We start from the raw sequence: 22,335 nt of genomic DNA, 5'->3' as shown, positions 1-22,335 counted from the left end.
CGAGTCTCGATCTGTGCATATATGATGGATGACAAGTTGATAAATATCTTCACGTAAACGTAAACACGCTATCCTGAATTCCTGATACGATCGAGCAGTGATCAACCAAGGCATGTGCCATGCATACCGTCACGTGTGCGCGCTTCTCTTTGGTCCAACGCATCAGTGCATCACAGCACAGGCACAGCAACAGGGAGTAGTGTACGGCGTGTAGCCTATCCAGCAGGGTTTGAAAACGGTCGGAAACGGTCGAAAAAACTGTCTAACCATATTTATTCATGTATTTTTGTCTTGGAAACAGGAGCGGAGCAGGAACGCCGATCGGAAAAGCGAAATCGGTTACACGGTATATCGAAAATGATTCATTTCGATCGGAAACATTCCAAGAATGATCGGGAATCGATATTTCAAAACGAGAATAACAATAAAGGTCGCGCTGTCGAACAGATGTCATCGCGCCGCGCGGAGAGGAATGGAGGCGATGCCGACTGCACAGATGCCTACCCTAGCCGATCCGATGTGTCGAGCTGTCTATACGGAATTTGGGCTGGGCTAACTACCAAGCAACAGAGAGGTGCGAGGTGGGCTGGAAGATTTGGGCCATTTTGCAGCCCATGTACTGGAATAACCACATGAATTATTCCGGGAAAATATGAAAACCGTGAAAACGGTTAGGAAAACACCTAAACCGTTTTCGCTACCATTTTCATCGGTTTTCCTGTTTTTTTTCCGGTTTCTTATTATTTTTCATGTCAAAACGATATTCAGATAAAAAAATCGATATATGGTACTGGTCGGGACGGGATTTTCCGTCCCATTTTCAACCATACTATCCAGTATCCACACGGCGTACGCACGCGTGTGCTCTTATCCAAAACGCCGCCGTTCCGGATGCGTGGCGTGTGCGTGGTGGACGGACTGGTTGGTGTGGCCTTCCAATATCTTTTTATCAGGTTATCTCGATAAGAACGCGCGCGTTACGCTTCGTCCCCACGTACGCTCACCCACGCGACCGACGGCGACATGTGGTCTAGTAGCTCCATGTATAATGGAGCGAGCTGCTAGCTAGGCATCGCGCCGTTGCGGATGGCGACGACAGCTCGGCTTGACGACTGACGAGGTTAGCCGCGACCCTATCCCATTCCCATCTAACCTGCCCAAAGGCGAGGATAATTCTAGAGACGTAGTACGCACGCACGCACGCACAGTCTGTCCGCGTCAGCGCCCACGCATACACCGCGGTCGCTCGGTTGATGCGATCCCATCCCGCGCGCGACGCGTCGGTCCAATCAGCTCGCACACATCGCACGCACTTCATCCGTTTAATCATTTTTAGCATTAATGTCGTTATAAGGCTCCCGTTGATTCGAAGGAAAACATTGAAGTTTTGGAGGGTTTCAATCCAATCATAGAAATTTTCTATAAAAGCTTTTAAAATAAAAGATTGCATTGTATCGTTCTCTATAAATAGGGCAATCGTACAGAGTTATTGGAGGAAAATAAACATTATATATTACCTCTTTTTTTCTTCTTATATAATTCTAAATGTGTGCTTCTCCTATATATGAATCACACGATGATTTTGAACTTTCATGTGTTTCCAATTTCTATAGAAATCTAGTGGACATGTCATTTTATTCCTATACTTTTTTCTATTCTCGCATTTTCATTATCATATGTTTTAAAAGGCCCTAGCATTTATGGTAATTTACAGTAACACTTCACTTATCAATCACTTCACATTCAGAATTTTTTTTACTTTACCCACACATGCTCTCTCACTCCATCCATTACTCGCTATTAATAGGTATTATAGTCTTCCTTTTGTAATTTTATTTTTTACTCGATAATATAAAAATACATACTATATTTTATTAAGGCATAGTTAGCGGGTATAGTACTAATAAGGCTAATTATTTAAATATAAAAATAGCTCTCTCCATCTTTCACACTTGGCTAGCTGTTGGCTGTGCTGACAAGGGTAGGATAGGAGCTGATGAGTGGTGACGCGGGTAGTCGAGTATATGCCGAGCCATATGCTGTAGCTGTTTGCTGCTAGGATGGAGGTCACGGAGCATATTGTAACGACGACTACACAGAGACTTCGTTTTAAACGTGGGGAGAGCTTCTCGATTCAATTGTTTTTACCAGTTTAAAAAGAGCTAACTTCCACTTGAATCGAATCGTTTCATATTAAATCATGATTTCCCAACAGGTGGCCCAATCAGCTTCTACTGCAATTACTTTTTGTAGTCTGTAGGTCTGTAGTATATAGAGCATGATCTACTTCGTGATGGACATAAGAGCATTTTGTATAGGATAGTCGCATCTACTATCGTGTACGGTGACTCAACGATTTTGAATTAAAAAGAAAATGGTTGCTTCTATTTGTCCAGTGGAGCACAGAAGCACACACAGTAGTTTAATTCGTTCAAAAATAAAAGGACAGAAGCACATAGTAATCATAGACAATTCATGACTTGTTTATTCCCTTGCTCACATCACTTACATTTTACAACAACCAACGCTGATCAGAAACTAGTATACATACACATACGTACATGTTTCCTTGTCAGCCAGACCCCATGTACACTGCACACACACTCAGCATCAGCATCAGGAATCAGAATAATTTACATGATATATAATTAAGAGGCAGCTTTTATTAGTGGTGATTTGTTTATGTGCCAAATGGATTATTAGGAACCGATTACGCCAGGACTGACGTTGGCTGGATGATGGAGCTCAGGTCGGGCCTCATTCCCTTCTCCGCGCCGTGGTCGAGCTGCTCGCCGGCGACGGCGATGCCGCCCCAGATCTCCGGGATGGCTCGCCGGAGGCTGCCGATGCTCTCCAGCGCGTAGTCAGCCTCCTTGCTCCTCACCCTCTTGCCAACCTGAACATTAATTGAGGAGATTAACCAGTGTAAGCTCGTGTTCATGGAGGAAGCTTAGCTGCAAAGTATGCAGATTAGTTGGGTCTCTATGGGCCATGGCCCCTGTTAATAAGACTGTTCATCGATGCGATGGGTTAACGGCTATACGCAGGTAGAGAAGATATTTTTTTTTGTGTGTCTCTTGTTTTTTCCATTATTTTTCACTAGGTTTTGTTTTAGTTGAAAGGAATATATATAGATTTTTTTTTTGGGTTGGTGCGGGGTATTGGTTATAGTGCGTCAAAGAACACATAGCATCAAGAGCCAATTAACAAGTTCAACTCTCCTTAAAAAAATTAACATGCCCGACCAACGATCCATGGGGCGATTGTTTAGGTTTTCATAAAAAAATCCAAACGGTATTTTGAAAATAAAATATAATTTATAAATAAACTTTTATATATGTATTCTTAGCGATCTAAAAGTCAATGCTGTAAAATAAACTTCGGCGAAAAAACCTTAAAATGAAGTTTAAATTTAAGGTTTGGAATTTAAATTTTGGCTTATAAATGTAAGCAAAAACGAAAAGATGTGGTGCATTTCTCGGTGATCATATGTACCAGATGGAAAATTTTGAGGTTCTTAAACAGCATCTAATATACTAAATTTCTAATATAAAATTTTAGTACTTTCGAGTGTGTAGCACCAAGATACTGAAGTTTTATATTATCTCGGTATATGTTTTAAAGATGGTAAAATAGTATGCGACAAATATATCAATCACACCGACCAGACCACTGTTGACGACATTATGTCTATTTGTTGCCAGCCACAAATGCTAGAGCGCTAAATTATGTGACCAAGTGTGCATGTGCAAAAGCGGGTTAACCAATAATGCACACGCAGTTGAGTGCATAAACCAAACTCTTGGCATCACGGCAATGAAGAAAATGGGATATGCTTTTCTAATCCGACGAGTCCAGCACCATCAAGCGATGCATCAGCTGGCTGGAGGGACGCTGTGCGCACCGGCCACCTGATCGACCAACCCATCGACGAGAAACGGTGAAATGGACTGTCAGACAGCAATGTTGCCCAACACTAATAGTTTGATGTGAAAACATTCGTCGATGCATGGATATTTTCATCCCGGTTACTATAGGAATTAAGCCGATACCTATAAATTTCATGTAAAATTGCATTCAAGTTACGGCATTTTAGACACGGCTAGGTCTCGTCGGGAACTAAGTTTGTATGAATAGTTAGTATAAAAAATTCAGATTACCAAATAATCCGAAAAAAAAAGGAAATACTGTCACTTGGGATAAAATAGCTTTAACCACAGTGGTTTGCCAAAACTGAAGAAAGAATGAGATGTTGTCATGTTGTGGGTAGTTACCAGGGCGGTGCGGAGGCCAAGAGCTTTCCCCGCGGCGATGTTCCTCTCGCTGTCATCGAGGAAGAGCTGACAGAGCAAGAACGAGTTATATACTAGCGTTGTGATCATTGACAAGAGCGCAAACGAAGCACGTAAAATCACATATACCCTATGTGTGTGATATGTTTGTTTCGATGGAAAAGGATATGCTGATAAAGACCTGTTACTTGTTACTACTTTCTAGGCTTTCGGGTTTACACTTAATGTCGCTTTCCAAGATATGCATATATACTCCATGGACATATTCCCTTCTAAGAAGAAAAATGGAGGCACTGATTAACACGTTTGGGTTTGTGAATTTTCGGTTTTACTACAGAGGGCGCACCTGCTGAACCATGTGAGACTGAAGAGAGAAATGTTGAGCAGAGTGGCGGCGGCTTACCGTCCGGTGCGGATTGGTGCCGGCAACGCGCAGGGCGGCGACGATGGCATCGGGTGACGGTTTCAGGATCACGGCGGAGCGGTCGACGCCGGAGCAGTCGCACGGCGCCTGCTCGCCGAAGAGGTGGGGGTTCATGGTCTCGAAGCACACGACGGCGTCGAAGCATCCCTCGTCGACGCCCAGCCGCTGCAGCGCCCTCCTCATGTGCGCGCGGTCGGAGTTGGTGAACAGCTGAAAACACAGAGCGGCCGACGGCGTCACAACACGATCTGCTGGTTTAGCATATATCGATTCTGAAAAAAATAAAAATGCAGGAATTTCACGGCAAAAAATTTTGCAGGATGGATATGATTCATACGCGTGGTGCTTACCACTTTGCGCTGCGGGATGCTCCGCAGCAGGCCGGCGAGCTGCGGGTCCTCGGCGATCCGATCGTAGGGAAGCCTCCCGTGCACGTAGCTGCACAAATGAACAGGATCAGCACTCGGATTAGCCAGAAAAACCTAGCCGGTTGATTAGAAGCGCGATCCGGTTAATCGAATTAGGTGTGCTGACCTGTGGTACTCATCCGGGTGCACATCATAGCCGAGGGCCTGCCGCGGAAACCCCAAAAACCAAAGCCAAAGTCAGAAACGGAAACGGACGGCGAGGAAAAAAAAACCGCGGAAAAGTAGAAGAAGCCATTGTGAGGCCAGAAGGGGCGTTGGACTGGAGGAGAAGGCGAATTTGGCCAGTGTGGTTACGTACGATGAGGCCGGCGAGGGAGCTGCCGTAGGAGCGGAAGAGCTCGACGCGGAGCGCGGCGGCCCTCTCCGCCGTGGCGCCGCAGCGGGCCATGAGGAACTCGTCGATGTTGCGCTTCGTGGCCAGCCCGATGCCGGCGCTGCCCGGGTACAGCGTGTCGTCGAGGTCTTCACGCACGTAACGATACACGAAAAACAAAAACGATCGCGGCAGAGTTTAGACGGTTTCCGATCACGCTACCATAAGTGCAGAATCGAGAGACAGGCATAGGTGGTACCGTACCTAAGAGGACGCAGTCGAAAGGGGAGGAGGTGGCAGCGGGCGCGGCCATGGTCGGTCGATGACGCGACGGCGGCGGAAGGGAGGAGGTGAGCGGTCGAGCTCGAGCCGAGCAGAGCAGAGCGGGGCGAGGCGGGGGCTGATCAAAGAGAGCGAGAGGGGGGGAAGAGCGGTTTGGGAGGGTGCGTTTAAATAGAGCGGGAGCCGAGCTAGCCGGAGGACGCGTGGATCACGAGAGAGAAATGGTATATTTTTTTGGGGGGGTGCCGGGTGCGTCGCGTGGTGGTGGTTCGGCTCGTGTTCCTTCCGCCCCTCGCTGTACGCGGTGTGCACCGCTGGGCGGCCCGGGCCAGCCACGCGGGGCTCCTTTCTTTCCGCGTGCGCAGTGGCGAAAGAAGGGGGCAGGCACGGCGACGGCACCCCGGCAATCGTTAGCTTCGCTTTCGCGGTCGGTTTCGGTGTAATCCTACAGCCCTACCGCACGCACGGCATCGCTAGCGTTGTCTTGCGCGCCTTTTCACCGTGCGGTTCGCTCTCTCCTCCACTCCTCCGTTGCTACGGAGTACGGGGCTGTCCCCTTTCACGACAACAGGGCTTAGAGCATTCTAACAACTTATCTAAATTTAGTTTTATCATTCATATCTTTATGCACTCCACTAGATCATCTATATATGACATCATCTATATCTCTTTAGAGGATAGAGAGATCATCCAAATATGAATATTCTCTCTTCTAATATAGATGACATCTAAAAATAGATGACATGATAGTCGTTTTGTTGGAGCTCAATTTGTAGTCTCTATACTCTATTTTCAGGATAGACGATTCATATTTTAGAATATAGAGTGAGTATTTTTTTTTCCTGGTAAAATGATTGAATTGGGGGATTTACAACACCTCCTATAGCAAATTGATTATTAGAGAACAATTTCTCTAGTCTTGTTTGGTGTTTTTAGTTCATTTTTGCAAACACTGTAATAATTAGGTGTAACTCTTTTGAATTAAAGGATGGATTTTTTTCATCCACTATCTAAAAAAAATAGCGAATAAAATCACTCATCTGGCAAGTTTTTTTTTTGTGGAACTTACCAATCTAGAATATGGTTTCAAGCTTAACACATTTGCTCATGTTTATAATTATTTTTTTAATGGTATGGTAAATGTTTTTTTATATTTCGAAAAAGAAAATGAATCAAGACGAGATACCGGTAAGAAGATAACGAACACTGAATCGTTTTTATTTACTAATGAGATAAATTTATAATTGATAAGAATATATAAAACTATGTGATTTCAAACTTTGATTAAAAGAGCATAGTCATATAGAAAAATTAAAAATTCCAAATCAATACATATTCCGACGCCTAATCTAGAAAATTCCAAACCAACAAGATGCTACCATATATGACTTCAGTACGGCGCGACTCCTAAATTTTTAAACTTTGAAAATATTGAACTGTTAGATTTCGAACAATAAAACTGGGGACATTTAATCGAGATTCGAAAACCATTCTAATTTCCTCCATAGTACTCCGTCCGTAACGTCGTTGACTTTTTTATACACGTTTGACTATTCATTTTTTTAAAAAAATTATATAATTATTAATTATTTTAATATTATTTTATTCATTATTAAATATACTTATTTATATATTTATATATTTTTAAAAAATTAAATAAAACGAACAGTCGAACATATATAAAAAATTAACAGTGTCATACTGTTTTATAGGCTTGCTTTGAGCTTGAGCTACCTATTAGCAGGCCAAAATTGAAAATGGGCCAGCCACATATCGTCGCTCCATCTAAACCTCCGAAAATCGGGGATTCGAGAAGGTTCGAACCGCGCCCCCTTCGTCTCCGTGCCCGATGTTTCCAGAACCCCGCTACTGCCTCCCCACCACCTGGAATCCAAAGCCGATCACCTCTCCGATCAGCGGCGATCCAGAGCCAATCCATCGATCCGAATCGAAGCCACAGCTAACAACTCGGCGCCACCGCGAGCGGGCAAGCCATGGACGTCCTGAAGCGCGAGCTGCAGCAGAAGCGCCAGCGCCTCGAGTCCGACTTCAGCGGCCGCAAGCTCCTCCGACGCGCCGAGATCGAGTGCCGCGAGATCGAGCGGATCCGGGAGGTCGAGCGCCAGCTCCTCCTGTAGAAGCAGCTACGGTCCCACCACCGCGCCGCGTCGCCCTCCGCTCCAGGGGCGGCTTCCGCCGGCGTCGCGGCCGACGAGTCGCGGGTGGAGAACCGGGGCGACGAGGAGAAGGACGCACTCCCTAGGGAGGAGGTCATCCGGCGGCTGCGGCTGCTGCGTCAGCCGGCCACGCTCTTCGGCGAGGACGACGCCGTGCGACTCCGCCGCCTCCACGCCGTGCTCGAGGACCCCACGGCGCTCGCCGACGTCGACTCGGCGAAGATCGGGGAGGGGCAGACCAACGACTTCCTCCACGATATCCAAGCGCTACGGGCGAAGGCCGTCGCAGCATCGGCGGTGAAGCCCAAGGCTAGCGCTGTGGAGGGAAGAACGGTGGTGGGCGGAGGCGAGGCGAGGAAGGTACCGTTCGAGGAGCTCTGCGACGAGGACAAGATCATGGCCTTCTTCAAGAGGCTGATGAGCGAGTGGAGCCAGGAGATGGACGAGATGCCCGAGGCGGAGAGGCGGACGACGAAAGGGAAGGCAGCGGTGGCCACCTGCGAGCAGTGTGCACACTACCTCGAGCCGTTGTTCGAGCTGTGCAAGAAGAAGGTATGTAACAGCATTCACGTACAAACATTTTCTTGGTTGGTTTCAGAACAAATCTGTGTGACTATGGGTGCGGTAATTGAATTGGTTGAACCATTGAACACCTCTTATGCTTTCGAAACCCCAATTTTGGTACAAGTTTTTAGGATGTCCTAAAATTAGCATATGCAGCGCTACCAGCGCAGATTTCTGACAACATTAGAATTTTACAACCAATATTTAGTGCATAAAACATGTTAGGAACTTGGGATTGTGTGCATTTCACTCATATTGCAAGATTCCTTCCTTTCCAAGAACGACAAAGTTACATTGTTTAGGCATGAAGCCAATTGTTATACTATTAAACTAAGTGATTTGAGTGTGTTGTTATATGTTTTGATGTGTTCTCTTCTTAGTTCCTTGTAGTTTGAAGACATTGACAGAACCTGGCAATCACAATTCACAGCGCATCCAGTGAACAAGACATCAGATATTACATGTATTACTCTCATGTTTCAATCATTGTGTTCTCATATCATCACTTTCTCACACGATGCTTTCAGAGTAAATCTCTGTACACAGAAACACTATATTTGTTCTAATTTTTCTCTTGGCCGTTGTAATAGGACGGCGCTATTCTGAATCTGTAAAGACAAATCAATTATCTGTTTGCAGGTTATGCTTTTAGGAAGCTTGGTGATCCCTTCATGATTTCCCTGGTATTGGCTTACTAGTTATTATCTTCCCTCTAGATGATGACAGGAGAGAATTTGCTCTCTGGCTGATCATCATTTCTATGTGTTAATTGTGGCTACTTTGTTTTCTGTGTGCTACTGCAGTGATTTTCAACTGGAAGTATGATGTCCTCATTTCATTTGGTTAGTCTTTCATGATAATTGACTTAATATAAGGCTTGCTCTATGGTATGCTCCAAGAGCGACTATTTACCCTCATCTTTTTGCTTATGCCCATGCTTATAAGCCAAAATTTAAATTTTAACTGTAAATTTGGAGTTGATTTTGGGGTTTTTTTATCGAAGTTTATTTTTTAGCCTTAGTTTTTATATCGTTATGAATACGTATATTCTATAGAAATCATGGTTTGTAAGGAAGTAAAAGATACCAATTTTTTAGTATAAAATTTTGACATTTAATACATAATAGAAAAGATGGTACTTTAATGGACCTTCTAAAGGGATGTGTAAAAAAAAGGTCCGTATACCAGACATCCAGAAACAAAGTCATTTTTCTGATTATATATTTTGATATACCCAAAATATCCAATCACAGGCTCTCCCTGAAGATGTTCGTGGATCATTGCTGGAGGTGGTGAGGTGCTGCCTGAGACGGGACTACTTGGCCGCGGTGGACAACTACATCAAGCTCGCCATGGCCAATCGGCGTCACGATGGTGGGAATCCACGAGCGGTCGGCCCGTGAGAAGATCTACACCAACAGCGTGGCGCACATCATGAACGACGAGACGACCAGGAAGTACCTGCAGTCCGTGAAGAGGCTGATGACCTTCTGCCAGAGGAAGTACCCCACGGACCCGTCCAGGTCGGTCGAGTTCAACAGCTTGGCCAACGGCAGCGACCTGCAGTCCCTCCTGGTGGAGCAGAACGCCAAGAACTCGGGGGAGACGCTTCGGTTGGTGGCCGCGTCGTGACGAAGAATCTCCTCCATGGGGTGTATTATTGTCCTGCGTGTGTCCCGATTCTAGAGCACGCATGGTGAAATTGATGTCTTCCTTCGACGACATCGCTAGTAATTTGTCATGCTGTAATTGAAAATAATTACAGGCGTTCTGCTGAATTGTCTGTCCAGTCGTCCTTGTACTGTTAATTGGCTGATGATTAGTGTTGTTGTTGGACATCACAAAACTTGATCGAATGTTGCTTTTCTTGTTTGGCACATACTATAACCGAAGATTCTTGGAGTTGAACACTGAAATATTTGTACTTAGCATCAACGGGAAACGGTTGCTAATATATCCCGTAGGCTGAGGAGCAAAAAAAAAAGAAAAGAAGGGCCTGTTTGGATGCCGTCCGGAGCATCTCGCCTGACTCAACTCAGGCGTCTGATTTTGGTCATCTGCGGCTGGATCGACGTGCCTGAGCTTTGAGCGACCAGGCGAGGGCATGAACCAAACAAGCCCGAAATCCATCCAAGGAGGGGCTCGCGTATGATTAGTTAGTTAGTGAGAATAGCTTACTGCTACCTTCATTTTATAATAACTTTATTTTTATCCTATAATAACTTTATTTTTCGATTTATGTGTTCAACGTTTTTACCATTCGTCTTATTTGAAAAAACTTTTAAAAAATAGTCTTCTATAAAATACTATTTATATTTTATTATCTAGTAACAATAAAAATATTAATCATAAACAAATTCAAATAAGACGAAGAGTCAGAAAATTGTATTCAAAGACTAAAAAATAAACTTATTTCGGAACGGATATAGTAATAGCTTACTAGAGCGATGATCAATAGCTTGTTCGAGAGTAGGACAATGATCAATAACTTGTTCGGGAGGATAATCAGCCACACTCACACTAAGACACTGGGGGACTAGGACACAGTCCATACCCCTACGAAAGGCAAAAGGCAGCAGTGCGGAATTTTTCGCAATGGGTGAAAGGCTGACAGAGCAATGAAACTACCTATTCTGACTGGGTAAAACAGACCATTCTATAGGGTGAATCAAGCCAACTCTTTTCTGATTTAAGTTGGGTTCTTTTGGGAGGAAGTTTACGTGAAGTCCCATGAAAGATTATCTAATGAGAATGAGACTTGGAGAAAATTTTACGTGTAGAAAACTAATGCTTTTGTTTATCTGTAGCAATTATAGTATATCGAACATTCTGTATATTCCTTTTTCTTTAAAAAAACATATACTAACTCTGTCACAGAAATTAAGGTCGACAAGAAAAAACTAAGATGTCATTTAATAAATAAGAGATAAATTAAGAAATATCTGAATGAGAAGTGATTTATGAGGCAAGTATATGAATATGTGAATAATACCATAAATACTTATAGTTTATTACCAGATTTAAATTCTAAAAAATGCATCTCATTCCTAGGCACGAGCTAACCATCACCTATTTCAATCATAAGTACTAAGAAATCAAGCACCTGAAGCTCAAGTGCAATACACAACAATACACAACAGATACTACTCTCAGATAAAGTAAATATCATTCGTTTTGAGGTGTTCTTAGTTGCCGACTTAAACTAACGACTGCCCTCATAACAATCCCGACATAGAGCTATCAAAATATGCGTTCCTCCTAAACGTAAATGCAATCAGCACTGAACCACATCAAGCATATCAACGGCCTAAAGCTAGTGCCTAGTGCACTATCAGCACTTGCCCTCTAACAAGACTGCAGAGCAAGCAAACTTAACCTCTAACAAGACTATGTAGAGCAAACAATCTTCTGAAACCTGCATGAAATAATTGCAATTAGCGCAGGGGTATCAATGACAGATGCAACTTGAGCACTTACCTGTTCTAAAAAGTCTGTATAGCAAAGCTGAAGCCACCAAGATTATTCTAAAAATGTTTCAAGACAAGCAATCTAAATGCAAGAGGCAAGGTGGGGCGAGAAGTTGGAGAAAATATGATGTCAAAACATCGACGATCAAAATTGTGTTAATTTACATTTTCCAATCCAACTAAATTGCTAGTAAAAAAACAAAACATATAACTTTACAACTTCACTTGCAGTGAAGCGGAGATTGCTCAGCCCCATACACGCTCATGATATTCTGTGATAGTATACATTTCTGATGCAAACCATGCCCTTCATACAAAAGCTCAGGGCATTTGTATGCTGCACAAAACCCAAGAACCCAACCACAAAACCACATGAAAACAAAAAAAGGAAAGCAAGATGCCAAGGCCAGCCACATGCGTAACATTACTGATGTTACTGTTCAGCTATGACGACAACACAGACTGTAGTGCAAGCTGTTGCTGTGGCTGCAAAGAAGACCATGTTGACGCCAGTACTGAAGGAGGCAATGTTGTCTGAAGCTGTCTCAGCAAATTAACCATCTTACTAAAAGTTTGTTCTGTTGCCAGATCCTTACCCGCACATAATATCTGCATCCAAAAGGAAATAGATATGATGTTACAAACCAAAAAATGTTCTAGAAACCATGGTGGTTGATCACTTAAGTTTCACCCCCTCGTATGGTCTGATCTGAGCATCAACAAACAGCAAATTAGTATAACTACTTTCTCTTTCATAACTCGCAGAAAACAATCACCATTCTGGAATGTCTCACAAATATCTGATTTTCAGGGTTTGGACCAACAATGCTATGCTAGCAGTACATGAGACAGGCATTGCTATTTTTTTATTATCATCCAAATTAAAGATCTTTACATTGACATGTGAAAATCAGGAAGAATCTACAGTGAAGTTGCATAAGTATATTACAATTACTGTAATTCAAAACTTGCATAAAACTACCACATTAGTGATTAATCTATCCAATATAATATATTTTGTTACTGTGATATGACCAGCAATTTCCAATTCAACACAATAGTATAATGGAACGATGGAAATATGAAACATTCAATATTAGGACAGGAGAACTAAATGGGATAAGGGAAGTGACTACATTATGGACCAGATAAGCAGCAAAATGTCACAGAACGAGCACTACATAAACTGGTGATGTCGTTTATTCATTTGAGATCCAAATTGCCAATACCCTGGCACTATGTACTCTGTTGAAAATTATTTAACTGCTATACAGTGGTAGCTCACAGCGACCCAGTTCAGGATCAAAGGGTAATTAACCTGACAACCTCAGTTGGTGACAAAGTCCAAGTGGCCACCCAAATTCGATACTAGCTTATAGTAATACTTTTTTGTGTTAATTTCTAGACTATGTGCATATTTATAAGGTTAAGGCCTTAAGACATGAAATTGCATGTTTAAAAAATATAGGTAAGAATCCTATAGAACTGAAAGATGCACAAAGTTGTGCTGTGGCTTTCTATCACTCTATGTGTACTATTCTAAAAGAAAGTAATGGTGGTGGCAGTGAATCTGCCATCCACCGACTATATTATATATTTTCTTACCATCTACTTCTTTATGTATATAAAATATTTAAAAACAATCCTATATATTGGTTCTATTTTTTATCTCTAAAATATAAGTTCCAAACAATACTAACATACGTGTAATTCATATTTCTCCATAGCAAAACACGGGTATTTAGCTAGTATAAGAAAAAAAAGGTTAAAAGGTACCTCTGCAAAAATAGAGATAATCTTTGGAAGATATTGGTTGTTTTGACCCAAAAGCTCCCTATCTGACCTGCAAGCCAATAAAATTGAAAACAAAATCTTCAATGAAATGAAAAATAAACATGTTTAGCAATTAAAAAGATTGATGTTTCTACACCGTGTGTCCAAGCCAAGCTGCATAAACCAACAGAAAAAAATAAGATTGTTACTTACTTCTCAAGCATCATACATAGCTGTTCATGAACAATCTTAGCCTCGATTAAGTCATTTTTTAATGGCAAGCAACTTAACCAAGCAGGAACAACCTGTAAATATTTAAAGAATAATGCACGATCAAAACTTAGAAGCATTACACAGTTAAGGAATTACTACGCACAGTACAATAAATCAATTACTATTTGGAAGGGCTAATGTAAGTGCAAAATGGATAATACTCTATTAATGATTGGTCATGTCAATTATGTTTATCTTTTAGTACAAAATTAATCAAATCATACTGGGCAGTCACTCAAGTCTTTCAACCTGTTCATTCAATGTTTGCATGCAGCATACTGTATGCGGCTGAGGCCCTATTAGGATGTTACGTGCTTTAAGTATTTATCAATGACAACAGGAGAAACTTGCTATTACTTAGTTTCTATAGATAGCAGTTTAATTGATCAACAAGACAAGTAGCAACACCATGATTCCAAATGAAAATATGTAAATGACACCATGCCTTTCTGGATTCAACAAGGTGATAAATAAAGGATTTAAGCCCAATACTTGTCATATAGTATTAACCAACACTATATATGCCTTCTCGGAGTCTATAATAATCCTTTTAAAAGAACAATGGTGCTGGTGGCAGTGAACCTTCTACCATACCAAACCCTGCACTATGTTTTTTTAACCAAATGCTGGTTTAGTGAAGTCCTTCAACATTAGACTCTAGCCCTTGCCCATAGTATATTTTACTTTTGGTCTCTGAAATACAAATTTATCACAAAAAGGCCTATGGCCACCAAATTATAACATATATAGTATAAGAGCTAATTTTTCCATTAAAATCATGAAAATTGTCAGTGTTACCTGTAATAAAATTAGTGAAGGCTGAGTTCAATTTTTTTTAAAAAATATTTATTCATAGAACAATATTAACACATATGATGATATGCATGAGTGTTTAGCTAGTCTAACTTATCTGCCACTTCAGAATAAGAATATAAATTCATATGGCTCGTAAGACACCTGAGATGCATCAATGCCATCACGATGAAACTGACATATTTTCCCAAGAGCAGAAACAGCATTGTCATATGCCATCGCATTATCCAAGTCCAACGCATTAGGATGTTTGATTACATTGTGTAGTCTAGACAGGGCCTCTGCAGAAATGAATTAACAACATCATAAGAAATTCAGCAATAAACTAAGCCTAGTTCACAGTAAATGTACCACATACCACCAGTGTGAGGCCTAAATGCAGAGCCACCAAACTCAGCACAGATGCCAATACCATAAACTGCAGCCTAGAAGCAGCATAAATGCACACTCTCATTTTTTTTTAAATCAATGAAATTGATATGAAATATTGCATAATGTCATTGTGCATCAAGTAGAATATAAAAAATCAAACCTGTCTAATATCTGGATTTTCACTTGTGCAGGCTTCTAATAGAGAAGGAAGGTATGCATCATAATATCTGAGAAGAACAGACCATACAAATTTTGCCTCATAAAAATTTAGAAGAATCATTTCATTCAATAAAAAGGTTAAAAAGGACCATTAAACTGTTACCTGACAGCTGCTTCGCGACAGTGCTCTGCAACATCATCAAAAATGCATATAGCAATCCTTCTTTCCTCTACTGTTTTGTCCTTGGCCTAATATTATTGATCAAAATTAATAAAGGAAATACTTACAATGCCCATCAGGTTCTTATGTGTGTATTTGACAGTAAAACTTATGTAATCAAATGTTCTATAACAATCACAGGCTATGAGATCTGAAAATGAGCTCAAATTGGAGATATTTGCCATCACATAAGTTTCTATTCCCTCCATTTCATATTATAAGATGTTTTGGCCCTACCTAGATTCATCCATGGATCAATGAATATGTTTTATATATGTGTCCAGATTCATTATCATCCATATGAATCTAGTAAGTGCTAGAACATCTTATAATATGAGACGGAGGTGGCAGTAGTCTTTAACTCTTTATGTTTACTTTTCGGAACATCTATGCAAAGGATTTCTACGGAAAGCCTAATGAAATTCTGGGTAGAGGTTAAATCTGAAAACGACCCCTAAAAGATAAACTATGGTTCAAGGTTTCATACTGCTAAAAATCACTCTTGGTATAAAGTTCAGCATTCAGTATCTTGCACTTTCATCGCCAACTTCTAATCAGATAGTTCATCATTACACTTACCAACATAGGTGTCAGATAGACGGAAAGTTCATCGAAAAATGGAAGGAAATAAGTCTTGAATGTCTTAACAAGAGTGCCCAAACAATCACCAATCTGCAAAAGCCACAAAGGAAAACATGTATAAATTATTTCTAATAAAGCTCCGAAATTAAAAGTCACAGCTGTACCTCTGCCATCCAGTATAAGTTAAAAGTATAACAGTCATCCTTGCTCCTTTTAGTTACATTTTTAAGGTACCGTACTCTCTCATTCAACTTTACATGGCATCGTTTAACTTAGAAGTTAGCACAGTCTTGCAGATTGGACTTTGACCATTAATTTCTCTTGAAATATATTATATCTAACGAGAAATTCATGATCATATGAAAGTACACTGAGTAGCTCCATCAGATTTTGGATCACTAAATCTAATTGTTGGTCAAAACTTGCCAAGTTTGACACTATGAATAAGTGCACACCTTATAAATAAATGTAGCACTATTGTAAATTGCTCTATGTATCACAAAAAAAATTGAAAAACTGGTAGATCTATAAATATACCACTATTGTCCAAAAGTTCTAGCAGTCTAGTTTTCAATAGCTTACTTGATCAAAGATTTCATCCTCCTGTTCATTTTCTTCTCTGAGTAGATCCTCTTCTTCTGAATCGAAATCTTCAGCTTTTGCCCTCTCTGTTCGTTCTGTCCTCCTGAGAACACTCGCAGTTATTACTTCTTTAATTCCATCCACTATAGATCTGACCTGTCCTTCCTCAAGAAGTGTTCCTGATAACTGAGTGAAGAAAAGAGAATACAGATTAGTACAGTGGCCTGTATGGAGTAAAAAGGAGTGAAGCATAAAAATAAAATGGGAAAACAAAAAATATTTTTGTTACAGATATGAATGACAGAGTTTATATCCAGAGAAGTGGAATGGTACAGGATATGAGGATAGTTACACTAATGGCCGTAGTTTGCCAAAAGAGTCAATCAACAGAGTGCTGCAAATTTGTTAGCAGGAGTAATATGGTGCAGAGCAGTTAATACTAAATTCGCTCAAACCCAGCCCTGGGTAGTACCTCAAAGCATGATTTTTTTTAGTGTTTTACCATCAGTTGAAGCATAGTTTAAGAAATACTAACAAATCATATGGGCTGCACAAGCAAGATCTAGCTGTACAAAAAGTAAAAATATTGAAGTTTCTCAACTAAATTAAGCTCTCAGTGCAAAATCACATAAACTATAACTAGAGTACATACCTGTATGGATTCATTCAACGATTCCAGCATGCTTGCACAGATTTGTGTGTCGGGTTCCTGCATAAAGTTTCAATAACATGCTTAAACAGAACAGTGACCAACCAAACAAGTACTATGAAAAAGTAAGGAGTTTCAGTTAGCATGTTATGCTTACTTTATGTATAGCTTCTACAAGAGCTGGAACTATGTAATCAGATAGTTGCTTAAGATAAGATTCATCCCGACCTTGCGACTGGCTCTTCTCTATTGCCAACTTTGCTGAACGTAGAAGCTCAGGCATTGCTATGGAGATAACACAATGAACACATGAGAAAAATGTTAAACAGAAGGGAAAATACATTGAACATATGGTAGTTGGAGACCTGAAACAGCTGCCTTCCTAACTTCTTCATGAAAATAGAATTTGAGGAGAGGCACCAGAGTAGTTGCAACCTGTACAGGTTCAAGGTTCAGCTCAAGCTCTTCACATAACCACGCACACACAAACACACACAGTGTTCACAAAATCATAACATAACCTGATCAATCCATGGGAAAAAACCTTCCTTGAGCTCATCAGCATAACAACATAGCATATTACATGCTGTTGCTTTTTCCTCCAGCAGACTGGTTCGGATGCCAATTCTCTTATCTCCTAGCGTAATTGTCTCAACGCTGCATTTATGCAGGTAGTCAAATAAAACACAAAATTTTACAGACTTCATCTGGTGGTACAATCAGACATGAACAGGAGATCAACATTCAAATTATGCTCTGTTTGCCCATATGGATATGACACATACATGCAAATTTGAAACAGGAAACAAACTAATATCATGCCTGCCATGGTAGCATTCACCATGTTCAATCTTCTATCATGGGAATTTGGGAAGGTGACCAGCAGATGAAAATTAACACATGAAACACAACATTGTGGTAAGGTGCTAGTTTAACAAAAATAGGAGCGAACTCCCAAAAACATACCCCTCATCATCAGATTCACCATTTTCATCTTCTGGCCCAGCAGATGTGACACTCACGTCAGGTTTAAGCTGAGCAGACTGGAGCAGAGGAGGCATAACAACACTCATGTATGGCAAGAAGTCCTGACCTAGGCATTTACACAGCCTCGCCCATGCCTAGAAAATGCAATGAGAATAAGCAAAACTGAAGCAAATTAGTGATGGCATAAAACGGCATAGTATTTCAAGCTCCAGCATACTTGCAGCATGTAACTTGTTATAGGGTCATCAGCCTCCATCTGAGATCCTTGCAGTGTCATCAAAACTTCCATCACCTAGCAAGAAAAATATGTCAGCCAAGGAAACAATGCATTCAGAAAACAATGTTCAAATAAGATCATCAGCAATAAACCAGAAAAGTCATAAATAACATCTATATAACACATTTTGACCCCTTTTTCATCATGAATAATTATTTATCAGAGCAACTAGCAATCATTACCTGCTTAGCATCATCCTTAAATTTTTGTTTCCCAACGGCCATACCAACTAAGCTAATGCATTCCATGGATTTGGCCCGCAACATTCTATTTGATTTGTCAGTTGCATTCATGAGTATAGACTTGAGATATGGCATGACTGCGTCATAATATTTTTGGAAGTGCTCCTGAAACAATGAGATTGCAAAACGTTTAGCAAGATTGAGTGAAAAACTTTCAAAAGTATTTCGTCTTGTACCTGAGAAGAATCTGCAGCTGATGCTAAAGCAGTTAAAGCACCTTCTTGCACCATTTGGTTTCCAGTCTATGAAAAACAAACAAAATGTCCAAACATGAAACAAAAATTACTAATGTTTATGCTGTATAAAATGAAGGATCCATGATCATTTACCTGAAGCAATAACAGTAGTTTCCCAACTATCCCATCCAAGTATGGTGTCAAAATATCAGGCCTGCAGTTTTCGCTGAAATTCAGAATCGCAGAAGCTGCATGTGCCTGAATACATTGGAATATAAAACAATGATTAGAGCATGTCTTGCTGATAACTTGATGGGAATTAAGTACAAGTCAGTTGTTATTTGTAAGTATACTTCAAAGAAATCTAGTGGCCTGAATTAACAGACACCAATTTAAAAAATCGTGTAACCATTGGACACACTATAAAGATATTATGTGCAAATAGCAGTTTCATTAAACCTTCCTAGATCATTGCATCACGAAACTTGATAGCAAAAAAAAAACAGTGTACACAGGCTAGCATAATCACTTGCATTGTATGGTACTGTAAACATCAGGCAACCAAGGTGGAATGAGATTGAGGTTTGTAGTTTGTCGGGTTTTGAGAGTTCAGAGTTTTGTTTTTACCAGGTTGCATAGTTAGATGGTTGCAACTAGATAAACCCATTCTTTACCTTTGTAATGTAATTGAGAAAATTCGCATGTACAGTGTTCATTTGTTTAATTTCACAGCAGTGTCTACTCATTCTAATAATGTCAAAATAATATTTTGTTTCCACATTTCACTGAACTTGATACTTTTAGTGATACTTGTGGGTCACAGGACCGACAATGCTTTATAGTTTACACTATAAGATACAATGCAAATATTGAAAGAAGTGCAGCAGAGAGTTAAGAGTTGTAAGTCCTCAACAATAACTTGCCTGTACACGCGGATTCTGGAAATCATCCATGGATGAAGCCAATGCAGGAAGTACAACATGGTGCAATTTATTTTGCAACTCAGGCCCAAGGTCCGTCGACAGCTGCCCAATTGCGTTGATAGCTGCCCATCTCACCCGAGGATGAGGATCCTGGAAGGAATTCAGCACCATCCCAACTACCTGTTCCAGATTCTTAATCATAACCTTAGCACAGCCCTCTGCAATCTGTGCTATTGTAACTAGTGCCGCATGCCGTCTCTTCCACTCTTCAGCAGAAAAGAAAGAAGGGAGCAACTCAGCTGCCACAGGTAAAATTGTATTCCCACCAACAGCAATTGCAAGCCGGTCAAGACACTCCTGTGCGAAAACGTAGCTTCCAGTCTCTCCAGCATCCTCCTCCTCTGACACTGCAGCATGCCATGCAGGTTCATCCTGGACATCGAGCAGCATTGTCATGAGCACTGCAAAGAGCCGGCCCACATACCGTGGCAGCCTTCTCATCATCCCGGGTGCACGCTCCCTCGCTTCAGCAAGGGTAACAACAAACTCCACAGCAAGGTGGCGCGTGCCATCCTCTAGTCCAGGAGCCTCGGCAATTTGCAGCATGGAACCAACAACGTCAGGCAGCTGGCGGCGGAGGAACCGTGGTTCAGCGCCTGCAAGCTCGATCATCATCTCCAGCGCCTCCTGTGCGGAGCCCTCGTTCCCACAGTTGAGCGATTCGGCAAGGGCACGCATCATGGCAGGAAGGAGGTCCTGAAACTGGTCTCGGTCGGCAGCGGAGGGGAGGGACTGTATGAGGCTGATGGCGGCGTTGAGCCCAGCGACGCGGACATCAGCGGACGAGGGGTGCGAGAGCGCGGAGAGGAGGAGCGCGTGGAGGTTGGGGAAGCCGGCGGCGAGTTGGGAGGCCAACCGAGCTAAGATGTTGAGCGCCGACTCCTGCAACGCCGAAGGCGAGGAGGGGGAGGCGATGGACTTGTAGAGGAAAGTGAGCAGGTCGGGCCACGCGTTGGACGGCAGCAGGAAGGACGCGAGCTCGGCGACGGCGTCGGAGAGCTTCTTCGAGATGGACTTGGAGAGCCCCGGCGCGGATGCCGCGGAGAGGAGGAGCGCGCGGAGCGAGGACTGCGTGGCGGGGGAGAGCGCCGGGTAGACGAACGCCTGCGAGCCCGGGGAGATGAGGCGGCGCAGGAGCACGGCTGCCATGGGCGCGGACGGGTGCGCCGGCGAGAGCAGCAGGTGCGCGAGGCGGAGCGCGAGCGCGTCCGGGTGGGAGGCCCTGAGCGCGTGGAACGTCCCCTCCGCCCTCGACCTCGCCTCGTTCGCCGGCGACGTCAGGTCCCCCAGCAGCGCCGTCAGCCCCGCCGGGTCCGCCCCCAGCACCGCCGCCGCCGCCGCCGCATCACCCTCCGCCTTCGGATCCATGCGCCCCCGGCCCGGCTCGACTCAGCGGCGCGCGACCGCGGGGGGGACGAAGCGGAGGAGGCGGAATTCGCGTGGCCGCGCGGGATTTTTTTGGGTTTGGGGGCGGGAGGCGGGGGATTTTTGGAGCGCGGCGAGGCGAGGCGAGGCGACGCGAGGGGGGAGGAAGGGTTGGGTTGAGTACGATGCGCGAAGAGGAGTTGTGCTGGCCGTGGAGGCTGGAGGGGGAGAGGGCCCAGGTGAAGTTCGGTTATTGATGGTCCATGACGGGTGGGCCCGGGGCGTGGTTTATCAGAATCAGAGCAGCTCACGCTGCTTAATTATTCCATCATCTCTTTGATTTAGCGGTGGCTTTTTCTTTGCTTCTTCTCGTACTAGCAGTGGCTTTTTCGCCCCCTCCCTGGTCCGACTAATAATTTGTCCAAACGAAATAATTTATTAATAATATATATATATATATTCTTAGTGATCTAAAAATAATGCTAAAAATTAAACTCTAAGATTAAAAATTTAAATTTTAATGTTATAACATCCCAGCCCAAAACTTAATGGGAATTGATAGATACTCATACCAATAAGTTACAACTTTTTTTTCGGAAGCTTATCTCGAGAGAACTCCAAGGTTAAGTGTGTTTGGCCTAGAAAGTGCGCAGAAAAGACATGTGTGTTGGTTGTGTGAGGGAAGTCTTGATGTCCTAGAGCACAGGCCCGATCTAGGGGTTCCTAGGGTTAGGACATGACAGATGTATAAGTATAAACAAAAAGGCGACGTGATCGTGAGCGAAGTTTAAAGAGAAATGTGAACAGGAGAGCATGGGTAGATTTTAAGTTCCCTTCAGGATGATTGGTTTGTTCGCTCCGATGCGTAAATCAATCTAACAATTTTTGGTATTATTAATATTTGATAAGATTAAGATGTGTAGACTGTATTCGAC

The 22,335-nt window shown here is 42.4% G+C and overlaps 3 protein-coding genes across 3 annotated transcripts; 1 reads left to right on the top strand and 2 right to left on the bottom strand.

Annotated features, from left to right (window-relative positions):
* Positions 1 to 2,456: 2,456 nt before the first annotated feature.
* Positions 2,457 to 5,874, bottom strand: LOC102700320 (suppressor of disruption of TFIIS-like). Its single transcript, XM_006650384.3, has 7 exons — positions 5,722 to 5,874; positions 5,443 to 5,606; positions 5,251 to 5,288; positions 5,067 to 5,154; positions 4,696 to 4,926; positions 4,275 to 4,340; positions 2,457 to 2,896 (listed from the first exon to the last, which is right to left on the bottom strand). The coding sequence occupies exons 1-7, from the start codon at positions 5,768 to 5,770 to the stop codon at positions 2,711 to 2,713; spliced, it is 822 nt and encodes a 273-aa protein (XP_006650447.1). The 5' UTR covers positions 5,771 to 5,874; the 3' UTR covers positions 2,457 to 2,710.
* A 1,859-nt stretch (positions 5,875 to 7,733) lies between these two features.
* LOC102707573 (pre-mRNA-splicing factor 18) lies at positions 7,734 to 10,367 on the top strand. The gene is given in 6 exon segments (XM_015834544.1): positions 7,734 to 7,739; positions 7,884 to 8,468; positions 8,871 to 8,943; positions 9,120 to 9,163; positions 9,734 to 9,825; positions 9,827 to 10,367. Coding segments are annotated over 6 exon segments (1,086 nt in total). The 3' UTR covers positions 10,113 to 10,367.
* Positions 10,368 to 12,063: 1,696 nt separating this feature from the next.
* Positions 12,064 to 21,544, bottom strand: LOC102700039 (importin-5-like). Its single transcript, XM_006650383.2, has 19 exons — positions 19,976 to 21,544; positions 19,206 to 19,310; positions 19,053 to 19,118; positions 18,817 to 18,981; positions 18,575 to 18,649; positions 18,337 to 18,491; positions 17,892 to 18,027; positions 17,736 to 17,805; positions 17,528 to 17,655; positions 17,374 to 17,430; positions 16,722 to 16,907; positions 16,137 to 16,229; positions 15,501 to 15,586; positions 15,339 to 15,405; positions 15,165 to 15,231; positions 14,951 to 15,087; positions 13,934 to 14,025; positions 13,724 to 13,790; positions 12,064 to 12,556 (listed from the first exon to the last, which is right to left on the bottom strand). Exons 1-19 carry the CDS (start codon positions 21,401 to 21,403, stop codon positions 12,392 to 12,394), a joined length of 3,345 nt encoding a protein of 1,114 aa, XP_006650446.2. The 5' UTR covers positions 21,404 to 21,544; the 3' UTR covers positions 12,064 to 12,391.
* Between the last annotated feature and the right edge of the window lie 791 nt (positions 21,545 to 22,335).

This window comes from Oryza brachyantha, chromosome 3, assembly GCF_000231095.2.
Source record: "Oryza brachyantha chromosome 3, ObraRS2, whole genome shotgun sequence".
Lineage (NCBI taxonomy): Eukaryota > Viridiplantae > Streptophyta > Magnoliopsida > Poales > Poaceae > Oryza > Oryza brachyantha.
This window is presented reverse-complemented; position numbering and strand designations above follow the sequence as displayed.

Excerpts from the sequence above, each read along its gene's own strand:
- LOC102700320 (XM_006650384.3), bottom strand. The coding sequence starts at position 5,770 with ATGGCCGCGCCCGCTGCCACCTCCTCCCCTTTCGACTGCGTCCTCTTA. Across the intron at positions 4,927-5,066 it reads GCATCCCGCAGCGCAAAGTG|CTGTTCACCAACTCCGACCG; the intron begins GTAAGCACCACG and ends CTGTGTTTTCAG. Across the intron at positions 2,897-4,274 it reads TTGGCCTCCGCACCGCCCTG|GTTGGCAAGAGGGTGAGGAG; the intron begins GTAACTACCCAC and ends ATTAATGTTCAG.
- LOC102700039 (XM_006650383.2), bottom strand. The coding sequence starts at position 21,403 with ATGGATCCGAAGGCGGAGGGTGATGCGGCGGCGGCGGCGGCGGTGCTG. Across the intron at positions 17,806-17,891 it reads TTTTCCCATGGATTGATCAG|GTTGCAACTACTCTGGTGCC; the intron begins GTTATGTTATGA and ends GAACCTGTACAG. Across the intron at positions 12,557-13,723 it reads TTATCTCTATTTTTGCAGAG|ATATTATGTGCGGGTAAGGA; the intron begins GTACCTTTTAAC and ends TTTTGGATGCAG.